Source organism: Silene latifolia, chromosome X, assembly GCF_048544455.1.
Source record: "Silene latifolia isolate original U9 population chromosome X, ASM4854445v1, whole genome shotgun sequence".
Lineage (NCBI taxonomy): Eukaryota > Viridiplantae > Streptophyta > Magnoliopsida > Caryophyllales > Caryophyllaceae > Silene > Silene latifolia.
In genome coordinates this window covers 121,331,863-121,349,923 of record NC_133537.1, presented here as the reverse complement: position 1 = coordinate 121,349,923, position 18,061 = coordinate 121,331,863, and the positions used below count along the sequence as shown (strand labels likewise).

Below are 18,061 nucleotides of genomic sequence, written 5' to 3'. Positions count from 1 at the left end.
ATAGCGACCTAGTGTTTGTCCTATCAACTAACAATGAAGCATAATAAGTATTGGAAAAACACAAAAACTTATAATTGAATCCATTTCACGTGTAGAACACAATGGTCTGAAGATAGATTATTCTTCCAAAGTTGCAAAAGACTAGAAGAAACTCTTGAAACTTATAAAAAAAAAAAAAAAAAAAAAGGTCATTTACTTGGTCTTAAGCAAAGCTTAAGTGTAGCAAGTTTATAGAGATAGACATAGTGATTTAGTCTAAGTGACTAGGTTTGCGGGTAGAAAGCAGCAACCTTGACTTGATGACCTCATCTCCTAAATTTCCCACCAATATCTTAATTCAAATCATTGACCAAATAACCTCAGTCCCACCTTCCAACGGATCCACATAAAACCCTCTTCAAATTCCCCATTTCCCTTTCTTTGTTTTTGTAGCCGTTATTACTCGTCATTTTCTCACAAAAATGGATTCAGAATCTTCAACATTTCCTAAAGAAACTCTCAAGCGCAAAAGGCCACCCAAGATTCAAATCCCAACTGTCTTGAAACAAATTGATATTTCTGCCTTTTCGCCCGTTAAACCCGACGCTGTTTCTAGCTTTGAAGATGCTTGTGTTGGGTTGTTCTCTGTTAAGGGTAAGAAGAAGTTTATGGAGGATTCCCACAAGATTCTTTCTTGCATTCACGGCAATCCCAACAAGGTAATTTCCATTGCATTCTAACTATTTCCTAAAATGCACATCTCAATTACCTTACCACAGGTGATATACATAAGTTGGGTTCAAATCCCGTCAGCATCAATTTTGATCTTGTGCTAAAGTGCCGCATTCTTGAATTAGAATCTCTAAAGTTTTGATTTTTTTTAGGGGTTTTGGCTCCTATGCATTTTTACTTTAAAACAATTCAATTTTCTTACAATGTTGTTTATGATTGTCTTCTTAATTTGCCTGATTATATGATGAAACTGTGAGTCTTTTCATGTATTGAATGGTTTTAAAGTTGTGATTTTTGTTTCAACTATTAGGGATTCTTTGGGGTTTACGATGGACACGGAGGACGAAAAGCTGTAGAGTTCGTCGAAGAACATTTACATGAAAACATCATTGAGATGGTTGAGAATTGTCAAGGAAGCACTGGTAAGGACGAAGCAGTCAAAGCTGCTTATCTAAGAACAGATAAGGAGTTCTTGGAGCAGGTATTGTTTGACACAAATTTATGTCTACAACTCAATTTGGTTCTGAAAAAGTCTAGTAATCTTGGTTGTTTTTATTCTTGCTTTTGTTCCACCCTTAACCCACCCTTGAACACATGTATGACTCTTTGGACATTTCATTGTTAGACAAAACATAAGTTTTCCTTTTGATAATAATAGATGAGAACCACACTTAGACATGCACCCATGTCAGATACTTAAAGGTGGAGTCTCATTAATAAGGACCCCGATTACATCTCAACGGGATTCAATTTGGTGCAACTATGAATGCTAATAGCATTCAGCTTGGAGTATTAGAGTATTTAATTTATGCTACAATTGCATTCAATCTATATCATATGCATATAAAATTGCCCTGATTCAATTTTTTTTTTTTTGGTAATACTCTTGATTGTAGTCCTCTAAAGATCAAGTGGGTCTTCTTAATGAAACCCTATGATATGTTTTTGATGCCTTTATTAATAGTAATCCATAGGTATTGAGTTTCATGTTTAATTTTTGTAATTTATCCAGGACGTAGGTAGTGGTGCCTGCTGTATAACCGTTCTGATTGACGGCGGGGAGATGGTTGTCTCAAACCTTGGTGACTGCAGAGCTGTTGTGTGTAGGGGTGGAGTGGCAGAAGCACTAACAAAGGACCATAAACCCGAGAGGGAAGATGAGCGTAAAAGAATCGAGGATGAGGTACCTCCATAGTGCTGTTAATGACTTAATGGTGATATATACTCCGTATCCAATATCCTAGAGCTTTGTAAGATACAGAATCAAAATTTCATCTTCACACATAGTTGTTGAAAACTGCCTTACATTAATATTAATGTAAAGCCTCGTGTTTTTCTCATGTTTTCTAGATTTGGCAAATGACTCTTTGCTTATTAAAAAGGCTTCACACTGTCTTTTTTTGTGAAATGGTTTTACAAGAGACTTCCCGTTTTGTCTTTTAATGAGTTTGTTGATATAGGGAGGATATGTAGAGTTTAATAAGAGCGCTTGGAGGGTTCATGGGATACTTTCCGTGTCCAGAAGTATCGGGGATGCTCATCTCAAGGAATGGGTAGTGTCAGAACCAGATTCAAGGATCTTGGATTTGGCCCCTGATATGGATTTTCTAGTATTGGCTTCTGATGGACTGTGGGAACTGGTAAGTTGAACCAACTATAGACTTTTTGCTCTCTGTTTTAGCTGTTGATTGTGCTAATTTAGCAGCTTTCGGCCTGTAAATGCTCTTTCTTCAACGGTCAATGCTGTCTAGGGGTGAGCAAAACCGGATATCCGATACGGTTTTGGAAACCGTATCGGATATCCGGCTTTTTAAATCTTCTTTTTTAGTATCCTTATCCAATACGGTTTTTCCGTATATACGGAAACCGTATATCCGGTTTTTCCGTATATCCGGTATCCGGTTTTCAGCCTCACTTATATAATTTAATATATTTTTTTCCTTTTCTATGTGTGATTGTTGGTTTTTTTAGTAATTTAAAAGTGTTTTAAAAAGTTATAAGAGTAAATAAAAAGTTTAATACTAATAAGGTGTAATCACCAACATATTGGATATTTTGTGATTTATGTATATATTTTAATATTTTATTCTAGAAAAAAGGCAACCGTATCGGATACCGTATATCCGGTTTCATATTTTACCGATCCTTATCCGATACGGTTTTTAAAGAACCGTATCGGATATCCGGAAATTCGTATCGGATATCCGGAAATCCGTATAATTAAATTCGTATAGCGTATCGGATTCGTATAATAAAACCGTATCGTATAATTTTGCTGCATTCTCGGGCCTGTTTTAACGATTCATATCAGAATTACTAACATGTCAATTATGTCTGCTGTTTGTGCTACCAATCAGTTGATTGACAAAATATCTGTTATATGCTTCTATCTTGAGTAATTATGTTTCAGTGTTCTTTTCTAGCCACATATATTTCTTTCCCCTTGAATCAACCAATTAGGAGCTTTTGCAAAATATGAACAAAATTACTAAACGTCGCCCCTATTTTACTAAACGTCGCCCCTATTTTCATTTCATTTTGACAAGTTTGCCCTTCTCTCTCTAAAAACTGTTAAACACAATTTTTTTTATATCGAGTCGGAAATGGGTGACGATAACCCAGTTTTCCGATACATGTGTGAATCGTATACTAATGAAAATTACGACGGAAAGCAATTCGAAAATGATTGGAATGCCGAACAACATTATCGATATTACAATGATTATTAATCGTATTATCTATTTTATTTCGTTGTTTTTCTTCTAACTCGTTGTTTTTTTTCTTACTCATTGTCGCTTTTAATTAAAACATAGTTAACGGAAATTGTTGCTACAAATTAATTAAAACATAGTTAACGGAAATAAGCGTAAATATTTATCTAAGACTTCGTCATTTAAATAAAATTTTTTAAAAAAAAAAAAAAAAAATTGGCTCCAACGTGTAGAAAACACGTTTGTGCCCAGGCTGAAACATGTTGTCTACATGTTTTGGCCCAAGCTGAAACATGTAGAAAACAAGTTTGTGCCCAGGCTGAAACATGTAATCTACACGTTTTGGCCCAGGCTAAAACATGTAATCTACATGTTTTGGCCCAGGCTGAAACATGTAATCTACACGTTTTGGCCCAGGCCATTTCGTATTTTCTACACATTTTGGCCTAGGCCATTCTTAGTTTAAAAAAGCGCGCCTAGGCGCGAGGCGAGGGTAGGCGATGATGCTAGGGCATTACAGCAACTAGGCGAGTCTGTGTTCAAAAGGCCCTAAAAGGCGAGCGCCTCAAGGTGATGCCCTAGGCGCAAAAAGGCGCGCCTTCTTAACTGGAGGCGCTGACGAGCTTTGTTTCATAAATAGTCACATGTCAAGCACATGACCCTAACTCCTTTTTAATAAAGTTTTATTTTATTACAAAATAACACTCTTTTAACCCTAATTTTTTAGAAGTACAACCTAATCAGCGTTTACTTCTTTCAATTTTCTACTGCAAGTTTCTCTTTTTCTTCTTCTTCACATTTTTTTTTTAAATCTCTTGCTTTGATTCTTTGTTATTAAGCATCTGTTTCCTTTCATGTTTTCTTTCTTATAATTTCAGTTCCCCCTCTTCTTCTCTCCTTGCTTATATACTTGTTAATTCCTCTCTTGACTTTCTCTCTCTGCCGTTTGCTTGTAATTTTAATTGCTCTCTTATCTTTTCAATTTTTAACTTCTAGAGTAGTTTGCCTTTATGTTTTTGCCTTATGTGCTGTTTTGGATACAATGGTTAATTAGGTACAAGTATTTAACGCTTAATTTAACGAATGATATGTGATATAGAACGTAATTTTCTTCCCTTTAATATATTTATGATGTGAATCTATGTTTTTAGTGATGCTTAGTGTGTAGAATTAGTTTAGAGGCTGATACAAAAAAAGATGCGCCTCGCGTTCAAAAGGCGTGCGCATTCGCCTTGCGCCTTGCGCCTCATCGCTTTGACCCCTCATCGCCTCGTTGCGCCTTGCGCCTCTTCAAACTAAGAGGCCATTTCGTGTTTTCTACACGTTTAAGCCTTTTTTTTTTTTTTACAAAACTACTAAAAACATTTGGTTAGTACTAAGTCACGCCATAAACGACAAGTCTAACATAAAATGTTCAAAAAAAAAAAAATAACGTAACAAGTCTAACATAAAATGTTCAACAGAAAAAACAAACAACAACTCCAGTGAAACAAATCACTAATAAATACTATAACTACTCATCACCGTCTCCCGATCCTCCGTCGTCACCCTCACGGTTTTTTTCCCCCCGATTTTTGTTGTTATTTTTCAAGCAGATTTGAATTTCTTGTTTTTTTGAAGCGGAAATAGTTTGAACACGGAAATGAAAATAAAGGAAGTGATGGTGTATAAAGTAGCAAAGGGCAAAATAGTAAAATTAGGGGCGACGTTTAGCAAAACTAGGGGCGACATTTAGCAAACCCCTAGATACTAGACATTTTTTTCCAGGTGATAAAGCATAACAGAAAGTTATGTATAGGACATTGCACTTAACATGTGAAACATCCATTAACTGTATTCATTGGTTTCAAGTATGAAAGAAACCTGGGATCGCTGAATTCCTACAAGTTGTTACAAATTTACAATAACTAGTTTATTGAGGCCTGATAACCGTAAAAAGCTCTTTGTGAACACTTCTTAATTCGGTTTGTTTATTTTGAATTTGAAAGGTTGGTTGCCAAGAAGCCGTCGACATAGTTCTACAGTCTATTCAGGGCGAGAGTAAAAGTTATCCATTTGCTGATTTGGACAACAAAAACAAAAGAAGCTTAGAGGAGAGCAATGATGAATATGCTTGTATCAGTACTAACTCTTCACCTAAGCTGAAACGAGTTTCCATGATCAAGCAAAAACAACAAATTACCCCTCGTTCCTCCAGTTTCAGAAAGAAGAGGAATGCTAAGACAGTAAGGCAAGATACTGAAAATGAGAGCCCGCCTGTAAAATTGAGAAGAACTGCATTGTTTCCTCACAAAAACATGAAAATTCAATCCCCAAATCAAGAGAACGCGAAACCTAGTTCAGTAAGGCTTGTAGCTGCTTGCAAAGAGCTTGTGAATCGTGCTGTTACGAAAGGCAGTATGGATGACATTACTGTAATCATAATTGATCTCAACCATTTCAAGCAAGCGATACCCAGAAAATGCTTGCCTTAGAACCTGTAAAACTCAATTTGTTTTGTTTCTTATGAATATACTTTCAGTTCTCGTCTTGTTCTTGTTTACATCTTAGTTCTGGCTTGTATGTAACTTAACCTGACTAATGAATCAGGGTGAAAAGGGTACTCAGGATACCCTCAAACATTGTGTCTGATATTCTACCAAAAACCATAACGACATATGATGTCACCTAATTTAGTTGGTAAAGTCGTTGAATACTGGTTATTCTGACCCGAGCTTGAACCCATCGTCATTAAATTTACCTTTTTGGCCTCCTTTAAACAAAAGATGGCCATATGTTAACGAATTTTGGAGATACTCTACGAAAGGTGAAAGTTCCAAGACTAGATCTGGTGCAATATTAACTTATCCTCGTAAATTCTTTGATCAGTTGGTTAATAACATCCGTTTGGGTAAACGAAAAAATTGGAGAAATTCCCTTTTATGTGAAATAAAAAAGAAGAAAGTTAGGGAAGGAGCTTCGTTAATCCAAACATGCCCATATTGAATTATTATACTTTGGTCTTATTGCCCCCACATCACATGTTCCATTGCCTAAAAGGTAGCTCTCCTTTCTCTCTTATTTTTCCCTGATATTTTGGATTCGGTTTATAAGAAGTGCACACTTTACGCTATCGTTTGGCTAATCAAGAAACTTCATTTTCTAAGGAATTTTGGTAACACGCACACGCCTATATATGAGACGGTCTTACATTTGAAAAGGGTTCACAGATTTCAAAGGGGTGATGAAATCATGAAACCCATGTGTATAAACCCCAAAAAAACTTAGATTAAAGAATGAAAAAAGGAGGAGGTTTGTTACAATCATAACAAACAAAAGACTATTATTAAGTAGACACTTGCTCCCTCTCTCTTATATCTGCCAGTTGGATAATTGGCCTGATTTCTGCTCTATCAACCCAGGATCACATCACTTTGGCAGCATTCATATTCACACTATATATTGCTGGTAACCCTCACTTTTCATATAATAATATACATCATAAATTCTAGCTATACTCTATATTATTATTATTATTATTAATTTACATTTGTATGATAAAAATGATTCCTGAGCCTATCAATATCCCGGCCTGTTTTTCGTCTGGTGAGCATGAACCCAACCTCGCAAGATCATCATCATCAGGGTCACCACAGAGCCTAAACATGTCCATTTATCGAGCTAAAATCGGACCACAGGCCCGACTAGTTACCATAACTTGGTGCAAGAATCTAATGCTTCATGGGCTTTCGATATCAGTGGATGGTCCAAATGGGTATGACCACTATCACTGCAAAGTTGAGCTTAAGCCCTGGTATTTTTGGAAGAAACAAGGGTCCAAACAGTTCTTAGTGGAGGGCCGAAGCATAGGCATAGTATGGGACTTAAAGGGAGCTAAGTTCCATGGTGAAGTTGAGCCGGTGTCAGATTACTATGTTGCCCTTGTGTACAATGAAGAGGTGGTGTTGGTTGTTGGTGATATGAAGAAGGATGCATTCAGAAAGACAGGTTGCAGGCCTGCTTTAGTTGATCCTGTGTTGGTTTCGCGTAAAGAACATATTTTTGGTAAGAAGAAGTTTTCAACTAGGGTTAAGTTCCATGAAAGAGGTAAATGTCATGAAATAACAGTGGAATGTAATAATGGGAGTGGTAATTTGGAAGGGGTAAGTCCTGAGATGGATATAAAGATAGATGGGGAATTAGCAACTCAAGTGAAGCATCTTCAATGGAAATTCAGGGGTAATGAGATGATTGATGTTAATAAGGAGACTAAACTTGAGGTTTATTGGGATGTTCATGATTGGCTATTCGGGTCGGGTCCTAGGCATGCTATGTTCTTGTTCAAGTCATTAGGGTCATCGTCGTCGTCATCAGTATCAGCATCATGTCAAGCAGATGACCCTGAGTTCTCCTTGTTTCTTTATGCTTGGAAAGTTGAATGACCTTGACATTATAATAATAGATTAGAAGCATACCATGAGAGATGTAGAGAAAGAGGAAGAATACAAAGGTTGGTTATATCACATGGGAAGAGAGGAATTTGAGTTAAGGAGCTTACGTTTGGGATAGTTGAGGCTTAACGGAAAATAATGAGTATATCAACAGATACAAGTGTGTTGTCTTTATATTTACTTATAGGTTTTGCTTTTTCCATCAAGTTGAATTACCTATTTTGCAGCGTTTGTGTAAGGACTAAGAAAGTAACAAGTGTGAAGATATACTCTTTATGTGGTTGAAAGAAGATATACTCTTTATGTGGTTGAAATTAAAAATGCAGAGAAATACAATACCATTGGGTGCATGTCATACACTTAAAAAAGCAAATCAATACTATATATTAATTAAAATCGAGACTTTCATAAATTAAATAAATCTATCTGGCGTTAATTATACTTATATATTTTTAAATCGCTAAATAGTGTGATGGGCGAACAAGGACTTCAATGTAAATATTATATAGTTTTGGTTAAAAGTATAAATTTAGAGAATATTAGAATATGGCGAGTTTCCTTAAATAAACGGGTCCCACTTATGGTATTAATTAGTATATAAATATGTTAATTATTTAACATACATAAATATAATATAAGTATATGTTATATTTTGGAAACTATTTAAAGGTAAGTAAATTAATTCAAATTTTCAAAAAATATAATATTCCATAATTCATTAGATTTGTAATTTAATTAGTAAATAATAATGATTGCTCTTAAATAATATTCTAATTTAATATTTCAGATTTATTTAAATATATAACTCTAATACAACTAGATAATCAACTATTATGATAGTAACCTTCCATGTGAGTAGTAAAAGCAACAATAATATATAGCAACGGGAGTAGTGAAAGTCATACTAGCGATGAACGAGGGTAGTGAAATTAACAATAATAAATGCGGGAGTAGTGATAGAAAAAATAATGACGGCGGGAGAAGTGAAAGTAATAGTAGTCACAACACATTTAATGAAAGTAACAGTAAGAACAACGGAAAGAGTATGAAAAATTAAATAACAATTCGATTTTAAGAAAATATTAATTTATTTAAATATACGAGCTTGATAAAACTAACGGGTTAACGTAGAAATAGCACGAATAGTAAAACAAACAACAGTAACCGAAGAAGTAGTGAACGTAATAGTATTAACAGGGGATGTAGTGAAAGTAATAATATTAAGAGCGAGAGAGGTGAATGTGTCTCATAATTTGTTGATTAATTTTACCTCTCATCATAATTTTAATATATAAATTGTAAATGTATGTGTTAACCAAATTTAGAGAAATCATATTTCATAGAAAATAAAATTTAAATGTTAAATAAAGGTAGCCCGGGCGTAGCCGGGCACCAAACCTAGTTTAAACTATTCACTGAGACAGATGAAGTATCATTGAGAGTTGAGAAAGCAGGAAATTGAAATTATTTAGGAGGTGTTTGGATACATGGAATTGATTTCATTTTCATGATTTCAATTGTAAAAATTAAAATGTAGAAATTCAATTCCAAATCCATTTCATAACCTTGTTTGGAAATTAGGGAGAATTCAATTTCTCAATGATGTTCGAGAAATCCATGGAATTGAAACTGGAATTAGGCAGGAGGGTTCAGGTTGGAGTGAAATATGTATTGTTTTTTTTTTTGGTAAAATAGAAATAGCATGCATACAAAATTAATGTTAATCAATCAATACATACATATATATAAAACATAAACTTTTCGAGCGATATTAGAGAGTCCAACTTTTTAAGAAATCCTAACAAGAGTAGATTTCGAAACAAATTTACTAAAATTATCCTAATAAAAATAGATTTCTTAATATTTAAAACAAAATTTAATAAAATAAAATTATCCTAATATAGGTAGATCAACTACATTTTAATAAAATTATCCTAATATAAGTAGATTACAATTATCAAACAAGTAACAAACATTTATAATAGGTCAAGTTATCATTTTTATTTTTCTCCAACTTATGGCCTCATACATTTGTAGTTTGTATTCCTGCATCAAAATTCAAGAAGCTAGTGGATAAATAATGAATTTATTTGATTAAAGTTTTATGTTAAGATGATGTAGTACGTAGTTACACGAAATATATAAATTACGGTTATTCCTTCAAAATATAATCACAAAATAATCATTGGAGCGTGTATATAAATCATACATGCCTCGATACACATTCAAGTGATCAATACATATAAAACAATTCACCAATTTATATGTGTTACCCCCTCCGTCACGGTCAATAGTTTACAATTGTTTTATACATGATTATTAAGGTAATGAGTGAGGAATGATTTTATAATTATTAAAAAAAAATAAAAAACTGTAATACCTGTTAGGTTCTTTAACCCTCTTATTAGACTCATCTAATATAGATCTCAGTTACTTATTAATTTAGATGTTGAGGATCTAGTTACATGCAAACAAATATAAAGAAGGAGTAAAAGGAGAAAACGATTTTTCCTTACATTATAATGAAAGGGAAATGAGCACAAGGTTGAACTCCTTACAACCTTGTTCTTGAGCTATGAATAATAGGATGATCCTCCAAAGTTTCAAAGTAGAAACTCTCCTATCACTTGCACCCAAGACTTTACCCAAATGATTCTTAATAATATTAACTAGATATTATTAAGAAATAAAATCTCTTAATATTATTATTATTTACTACTCTAGTAATTGAATGATAATATTAATGTAGTTGTGTGATTTTAGAGAGAGAGGCATGCAAAAAGGGAACAAAAAAAATTGAGCAACAAATTGCTCTTTTAAGAGCACAAAACCGGCACCCCCTAGTCCCTTAGTGGACAATTTCTTTTTCTTATTTTATTTGCATGCTTGATAGGTAATGAGTATTACTAGAGTAGGTTTGTCATAAGCATGCAAGTAGTGAAATCATTACATGCAACAATAGTTGATTAAAGAAAAGACAAAATAAAATGTTGTCCAACAACATAATATTTCGACCACTTTAAGATAAAATGGACCATTTTGATTTTGTAATGTTTGTCACACAATCATAAGGATCATATATTTATTTATCTTACATAAATAAATATGGGTTATTTCATGGGAATAATCCATCCTATGTCACCTCTTCTCAGATTAGTCTATCCTCGTGTTTAACTGACAATAATCTCATCTTTGAAGTCATTTAACTTGTATTGATCTCTTGGAAGGGATACCTGTAAAACCGGTAACCTTTCCACTTGAACTCTTTTGTTTTATATCACTAAACATATTCATCCCCTTCATCCACCCAATTTCACTCTACCACCCACCAATCTGGGTTCACCAACCCCCCCAAAAAATCTGGGTTCACTCATAATCAATTTGGGTTTGTTGATAATTAAACCCCCAAAAAATCTGGGTTTCTAGGTTGAAAGTTAGGTTTCCAATCGATTTGGGTTTGTTGATAAACCCCCAAAAAATCTGGGTTCACTCCAACAATTTCTGGGTTCGCCGTCCAAAAAGTCGATTGACAATATAATTTCCTTCTTGCATATCTCATAGTTGCAAGTGTACTCAAGGAATCAACTAATCACCACCGTCAAACGACAGTAACGTCAAACTCTAGTGAGCCAATCGTTACCGATAAATGATAAACAGTTGACAATATAATTTCCGTTGTATATTACTCAGATTTTACTCCTTAAAAATTATAGCCAAGATGGTTCTCCAACCATCCTTATGTGTTTAGAATATGGTTTTTGTGTAACTCATTGCATATAAATCCAATAATTATTTCTAAACACTTATCCTCTCGTATATATCACTTATAGATTCAGATATTAAAGATGCTTTGCATCTCTTCCTAGTCTCCCAATCCCTCCTTCTCGGAGGAGAGCATTGGTCCATCATTCTCAATGAATAATATGTTATCTACATATGAGACATAGAAGACATATCATTAGTACTTCTTGAGTACTAATCAATAGACTATATGGCTATATATATTGACTTTCACAAAGATTCGATTTTGATTTCTCGTCATACTCCAAGTATACGAAGTATAAGAATAGAGATACATCTTAGCATAATAAATTAATCCAGCAGCGGAAGCAATTCAAATGGATTCAATTTCTTCATGTTCAATACTTTTGAACTTGTCAAGATTCTTATTAACATAAGAATATTAACTTTATGCTAATATCCATCGAACTGGATATCTTAGGGATGTATTATTCTTCTCCTAAGTCTTTCATCACTCATAGTGATCAATATGTCATTCACATATAAGACTAATAATACCACCCTACTCCTACTAAATTTCATGTATAAACAAAACTACTCGACAAATCGAGAAAGGTTTATTACATGACTGAAACATACCATTCAACTCCTTGACTTCTACATAAGATTTTTCTTAAGTTTGTATCCTACCTTAAGATAGTTGCGATTTACAAAACTCATGCAAGATGATTTTAAAATCCAACAGTCAAATAATATATAAAATCCGAATTTAACGAAGCGTTGGTATTGGTGTAAACCTCTTACCACCAACCAACCAGTCATGGAAACATCTTAATGTTTATGTTCAGTTCGGACTTTTGCGGAGTTGAAACTTGATAAAGCATCTTAATAAGTTACAGGTTTGTCACTTCCAAAAAATAACACGACTCCTGTCCACTTAGGTTTCGAATTAATATTTACCGATTTTAACCAAGAAAGACCACTTTCCTACGTCTTATCTTCAGTTTGTGGCTCTTGAACATTTTCTCCCACTCTGTCTTTAAGAAATAATCCTCTTTTCTTTAATAGACAGCATCACGAGAACCCTTTGTTCTCGTGATCATGTAGGAAGAGAGAGCACATGTTTACTATCGAAACAAGCTATAATTTAGGTATCATGCCTAACCATATCCCATATGGAAAGTAGATGATTGCTTTAACCATGTTTTGTTTTAGTGGAAAATTTAAATACCAAACAAATTTTATAACAGAAACTACCTCCAACTATATTGTAAAGATTCAATCATATCGTAATAAAAGTGAACTTGTGATACCATATCACACTTTTTTTGGTTCAGATAAAAGTCTTACTTTATTGTTCCCTATTTTAACAAAGTACTAATACTTTGGTTTTATAATCTCTAGGTTTTGATACATTTTAAACATTCATTGAACTTATTCAAAGAATTTCTCTTCTTACCTCATTAAGTGGATACCAAGTATCTACCTAGTTCGTTGGTAAAAGAGATGAATAAGTAATAACCTTTTTTGATTGAAATTGTATTCGACCATGCACTTCAAAGTGTAAATAGCGCGAATATCTTGCTCTATTCATAATCCTTTTCAAGAAAAAGTCATGAATTATCTTGCTTTGAATACAAGATTCGCACACACCAAAAGATTCTCAATCAAATGGTTTGGGAGACTAGTCAAAACTAGTTTCTAAATACGATTTTCATTCGAGAATTGAGAAATTATTGGGGTCATCAACTTGAGTCTTGTATATATGACATTTATTTCTAGTTTGAATATAATTACCTTAATTTGTATGGTCTCACCATAAACTTAATCGTGGTATATAAGGGCACAACGCTTGTTTTAATTGCATAATAGAGAAACCCTTTGCGTTTTATACAAAAACTTGAATTATATTCTTATTTAGACTTATTGTACATCATAACAATTATTGAGGTACATTTCTAAACACAAAACTAAAATAACTACACTATAACATTCTTGCTAGTCGTCACACGATAATGCCAAATATGATGAAATACACAAATTTGTATCAAATACTCATGATGTGGTAATTAGCAAGCACTAGTAGAAAAACCCCCTACGGTGGCGGTTATAAATGACCTTTTGTGGCGGTTTTTAGAGATTTAGGGTGCGTCGTTTATCACGGCGTCGTATAAACTTTACGGCGGTTGTGGGCGGATATATAACCGCCGCTATAGCTCTCTTATAGTGACGGTTGTTATACAAAACCGCCATTATAAGCTTATATAATACGACGGTTGTTAGACAAGAACCGCCACTATAACTAATCTATAGTGGCGGTTATTGTTTGAAAACCGCCATTATAGGTATTTCAATTATAGCTTTGTACCACGACCCGCCACTACATGTTCTCTATAACGTTGGTTGTTGTTAAAGAACCGCCACTAAAGGTATTTATGACGTCGGTTGTTGTTAAAGAACCGCCACTAAAGGTGAACTAATAGTGGCGTTTCATACTTAGGAACCGCCACTATAGATAGATATTTTTTAAAAAAAAAATTATTTGCTACCAAAATTTCGGTAACAATGTCCTATAGAATTGACAAGCCAAATAGCAGCGAAATAAACGAAAAATACATACAGAAGAATGCCAACCAACGAACTTGCATATCATCCGCAAAACAATAATGTTGATGTTCAAAATTATACATCCAAGTGTATAAATAATCACATACACGTCTTAGTTAATAAACTAATCAACATTTGATGTTCTCTTAACAATTAATAGCCCACACCTCTTTAACATCTTTCATCTCCTCAATTAAGATTAAGATTGAATTGTTGAATCTGCAATAATACATTTAGCAAACCAATAGTTAGAAAACAACCTAAATATTATTAAAATCAACATAAGACACTATATATAGAACACTCCTAGGTTTGATCGAAAGCTTTTGCACGAGGGAGACAAAACCAGCATAAGTAATAACTAATAAGACCTTAAAAAAGCATGAGCAAATAGTATATCAAAATTGAACAGTAAATTATCAGAGCCCGTACAATCCAAAGACCAATTTACTCAAAATTTCAATTCATATTAGCATGTTTTAAGGAGATATGAACGCTATTAGCCGTGGCCTGGGAACTCCGACTGCAATTAAGCCTAACTCGACTAGAGGCAAAATCCTATTTAAAAATCAAGCTAGTTGCTAGTGTTGGTTGCGGTATAAGTATTGTTCAACCACCGGAAACGGTTGCAATGGTTAAACATGTTATGACGGTTGAGTGGTTGACAATATTTGTTTTGATTAGTTATAATGTGAGGGGGCACTCCCAAAGAACCATTCAGAAGAGAATGACAACTTAACTTTTGATCAGAGACTTGTTCGGAAGAGTTTTTTTTTGTAAACCTGCATCTACCAAGTCTTTATTTATCTGCATAAAACCAAATATTAGTGGAGATGTGTCGTAGTAAGAGGCATTCAGAAACCAAGTTATGATTATAGCATAAAAGAACAGAAGATGAGAGCCAGTAATCTGCTACCTATTTAAGGCACGTGAAGGCCTCTATACTATGAAAGGACTCATATCACAACGTTTAGACATCAAAGTGGGTTTTACATTGCTTGTATATAGACAAGGTTTATCGTTAAATGGGTTAGTCTCACATTATATTAACCTGAGACGTCTTTCAAGAGACTAATTGACTACCAATTAAAAATGAGGACACTCACCAGCTAATTGAACGTTGATGTAAACTTGCAAAGCATGGCCAGCAGACATTACAGGGAGAACTGGCTAATTTCCACCTTTCAAAAATCCTTTATTGTGATCAATTACAACACTGTCATGAGAAATAAACGCATAAGAAACAAAACCAAAACCTCTGAAAAGTTACAAAGTAAAGAAACTCGAGGGTGCTATGAACTCACTCAGTCATATATACCACAAGTATGTAGTCAGTCATATCTCTCTAGTGGTGTTTATTTGTTCAACTAGTCCAACAGTTGTAAATGTACTGTCATCAATGGAAGCTCTCTCTTCATTGTATGATTGCCAAAAGAAGTCAAATGACAACGAAATGTATAAGAAGGAGGCGAGTACAAACAAGTTCACATTGTTGATAATAATACAATGATTAAAAGAAAAAATATAAGTATATGGGATATTGAGCATTTACCTCTGCCAGTTTAGAAGGATTTGCTGCAACAAGATGGCCACAATGCTACCTATGGATATATTGATGATGTTGACAATATCAGACATACGACGCTCCACTTGTTCTGTTTCATTTGAGACTGACAGTCTCCTTCTGAACATCTCATCCGTACTTGCACCTTTCACATTACAGTTACCCTGGTAATGTCAAGAAAGAAACTATAGGTCATCTATTTGGTTTCTTAATTCCTATTAGTCTCAGTATCCGTGTTTAAATGTCATTTTCTGTGAGGGTCGTCGAAAATAATGTCACAGAGAGAATATCAATGGAATGCTGCAACCTGTACGCAGTCGCAACAGTATAAGCATAAAAAGTTTCTTCAGCTGTTTTGCGACCTACTTTCCAAGAAACCGTTACAAGCCAAACATAGCGAGAAGGAATCAAATATATTACCGATAAATCATTTATTTGGGCTCGATGTTGATCACATAACCAGCAATCAGTACATATAGAATCAGAGTTGCACGGAAAAGACGCTTCAGCTGACGAGAAATCCACAATCTTGGATGCACATGGAGCAGCCATGGCTTGAGACTGGTCTTTTATATTAATTCATTTGCTCACATAAATAATCAAGCTTTTGCTGCATACTCATAAATATTTGATCCTGCATAAACAATGACGAAACAACCATTCACCATCTTATAGTCGCGGAATTTGTCACAGACCATTCAATTACATAAAATTAACACATATCACATTTCTTCCATTCATAAGGGCTCGCTCAAGATGTGAGTAAAAACTTTAACTCCCTCCGTCCCAATCATTTTTTTATTTACTTTTTATTCTTTCTAAAAAGTACTTTAATCAAATGTAAACAAATGATTAAGACCGAGTACCTACATTCCAACTCTAACTTTTTAAAAAGCATTACATTTGCACAACTTAATTACTACCGAAAAAATGAATTAATCAAACTTTATTTATGAGAAAAAAGAAAAAAAAACATAAAATGTCACAAACCCTGAATTCAACACAATTCTTAAGCTGGCGAATTTGACAGTTCTTCTCACACTTTCACTTTGGTTGCACTCTGACAAGACACAACATGACACTTTGACAGTTCATTTTAGGCCAAAAGCATGAAACTTTTCGTCAAAATAGCCATGTCCAACAATCTGAAACCGTGTTGCGTTCAACAGTGGCAGCTATGTCGAAGTAACATAAGTTAGCCCATTAATCCCAAACCATCTCCTCCACCAGATAACAATCACAGTTAAGGTGTAGAAAATCGACTAAGGTCAACAATAAAATATCAGGCACAACTAATTTAAGTGAAGACAGCTTCAGAGGGCTACAAGAAGGGGAAAAACTAACAAAAACTTGAAGACATACCGCACACTAAGAACTTTTTCGAACAATAACCAAGTTTCACAAAAACATGTTGCTAGGTAATTATTGGCCAAATTATCGACATCCTGTTACAATGTCACGGCCTCATTTTTTTCGGGAATGAGTTAGCTTAGTGAAAGTATGGCATATGTTCATTAGGAGTTAGCTTAGTGAAAGTATTGATTGATAAGTCAAGCCGGGTCATGTGGTCCCAAGAACCACATCTCATCTGGGGTTTGTATGGAATTGTGAGCTGGTCCAATTAAGTTAACATCACCATCATTAATGATTAAACTTACAGATTATGCAGGCATGGCATGAGCACCGATAACCCTTTCACCAAAATTAGCTATCTGCGAAGCTATTACACATACAGTTGCTTGCGCCGTATTTATCTGCATCAAATTACACACATTTTAACAACAGGACCTAAGTCATCCATCCCGAGTATAAGGATGATGAATTAGGATTTGAATTAGATTAAAAAGAAATTATTAATTTAGGGTTTCGAACTATACCAGTGGTTTGTTTGAGAGCAGTGGCAGCGTTGAATGGAAGCATCAATGATGGGGATGATGAGAGTGCACGGCGTAAGGCAAAATCGATTAAACCCTAAACCATAAAATCGATAAAATAAAGTATGTGACTAACCTCATGACAAAGCGTTGACGACGGCTTGAGTAATGGGATTTCACGGTTGTCGACGGCGGCTGGAGTGATGGGATATCACGGTGATTAATGACGATTGAGGGTTTCGGGCGCGGTCTCTGGCGAAGTTGAAGGCGATATAATGGATATTGAAGATGGTAATGACTAATGATCAGTTAAACAAAATGTGAATTCCAAAGGGTTTTAGGTTTATTTTTTATGTAAATTAAAGACGGTTATTGTTAAAACCGCCACAAAAACATATGATGGCGGTTTTTTATTTAAAAGTA

At 34.4% G+C, this 18,061-nt stretch overlaps 3 protein-coding genes across 5 annotated transcripts; 2 read left to right on the top strand and 1 right to left on the bottom strand.

The window, feature by feature from the left end:
- The first annotated feature begins 369 nt into the window (after positions 1-369).
- On the top strand, positions 370-5,947 carry LOC141623571 (putative protein phosphatase 2C 14). The gene is made up of 5 exons (XM_074439665.1): positions 370-698; positions 1,022-1,192; positions 1,724-1,894; positions 2,172-2,351; positions 5,411-5,947. Exons 1-5 carry the CDS (start codon positions 462-464, stop codon positions 5,894-5,896), a joined length of 1,245 nt encoding a protein of 414 aa, XP_074295766.1. The 5' UTR covers positions 370-461; the 3' UTR covers positions 5,897-5,947.
- A 759-nt stretch (positions 5,948-6,706) lies between these two features.
- Positions 6,707-8,173, top strand: LOC141623572 (uncharacterized). Its single transcript, XM_074439666.1, has one exon. It carries the CDS (start codon positions 6,956-6,958, stop codon positions 7,841-7,843), a length of 888 nt encoding a protein of 295 aa, XP_074295767.1. The 5' UTR covers positions 6,707-6,955; the 3' UTR covers positions 7,844-8,173.
- Positions 8,174-14,220: 6,047 nt separating this feature from the next.
- LOC141621577 (uncharacterized) lies at positions 14,221-17,538 on the bottom strand. Of its 3 annotated transcripts, XR_012532463.1 has the most exons (5): positions 17,423-17,538; positions 16,185-16,398; positions 15,753-15,928; positions 15,307-15,416; positions 14,221-15,007 (listed from the first exon to the last, which is right to left on the bottom strand). XR_012532463.1 is itself a non-coding variant. In XM_074437981.1 (4 exons), the coding sequence occupies exons 2-4, from the start codon at positions 16,314-16,316 to the stop codon at positions 15,371-15,373; spliced, it is 354 nt and encodes a 117-aa protein (XP_074294082.1). In that variant the 5' UTR covers positions 16,317-16,398; positions 17,423-17,538; the 3' UTR covers positions 14,221-15,370. The 3 variants fall into 3 exon arrangements, 2 of the variants coding, with proteins under 2 accessions (XP_074294082.1, XP_074294083.1); XM_074437981.1 differs by having other exon boundaries at positions 14,221-15,416; XM_074437982.1 differs by lacking the exons at positions 14,221-15,007; positions 15,307-15,416 and adding an exon at positions 15,516-15,612 and having other exon boundaries at positions 17,423-17,537.
- Positions 17,539-18,061: the final 523 nt, after the last annotated feature.

Bases quoted from the DNA above. Each gene is read 5' to 3' on its own strand.
- LOC141623571 (XM_074439665.1), top strand. From the start codon at position 462: ATGGATTCAGAATCTTCAACATTTCCTAAAGAAACTCTCAAGCGCAAA. The intron at 699-1,021 runs GTAATTTCCATT...TTCAACTATTAG, and splicing joins TTCACGGCAATCCCAACAAG to GGATTCTTTGGGGTTTACGA. The intron at 1,895-2,171 runs GTACCTCCATAG...TTGTTGATATAG, and splicing joins GTAAAAGAATCGAGGATGAG to GGAGGATATGTAGAGTTTAA.
- LOC141623572 (XM_074439666.1), top strand. From the start codon at position 6,956: ATGATAAAAATGATTCCTGAGCCTATCAATATCCCGGCCTGTTTTTCG.
- LOC141621577 (XM_074437981.1), bottom strand. From the start codon at position 16,316: ATGGCTGCTCCATGTGCATCCAAGATTGTGGATTTCTCGTCAGCTGAA. The intron at 15,929-16,184 runs GTAATATATTTG...TGACATTACCAG, and splicing joins CCCAAATAAATGATTTATCG to GGTAACTGTAATGTGAAAGG. The intron at 15,417-15,752 runs GTAAATGCTCAA...TTCTCATGACAG, and splicing joins ATCCTTCTAAACTGGCAGAG to TGTTGTAATTGATCACAATA.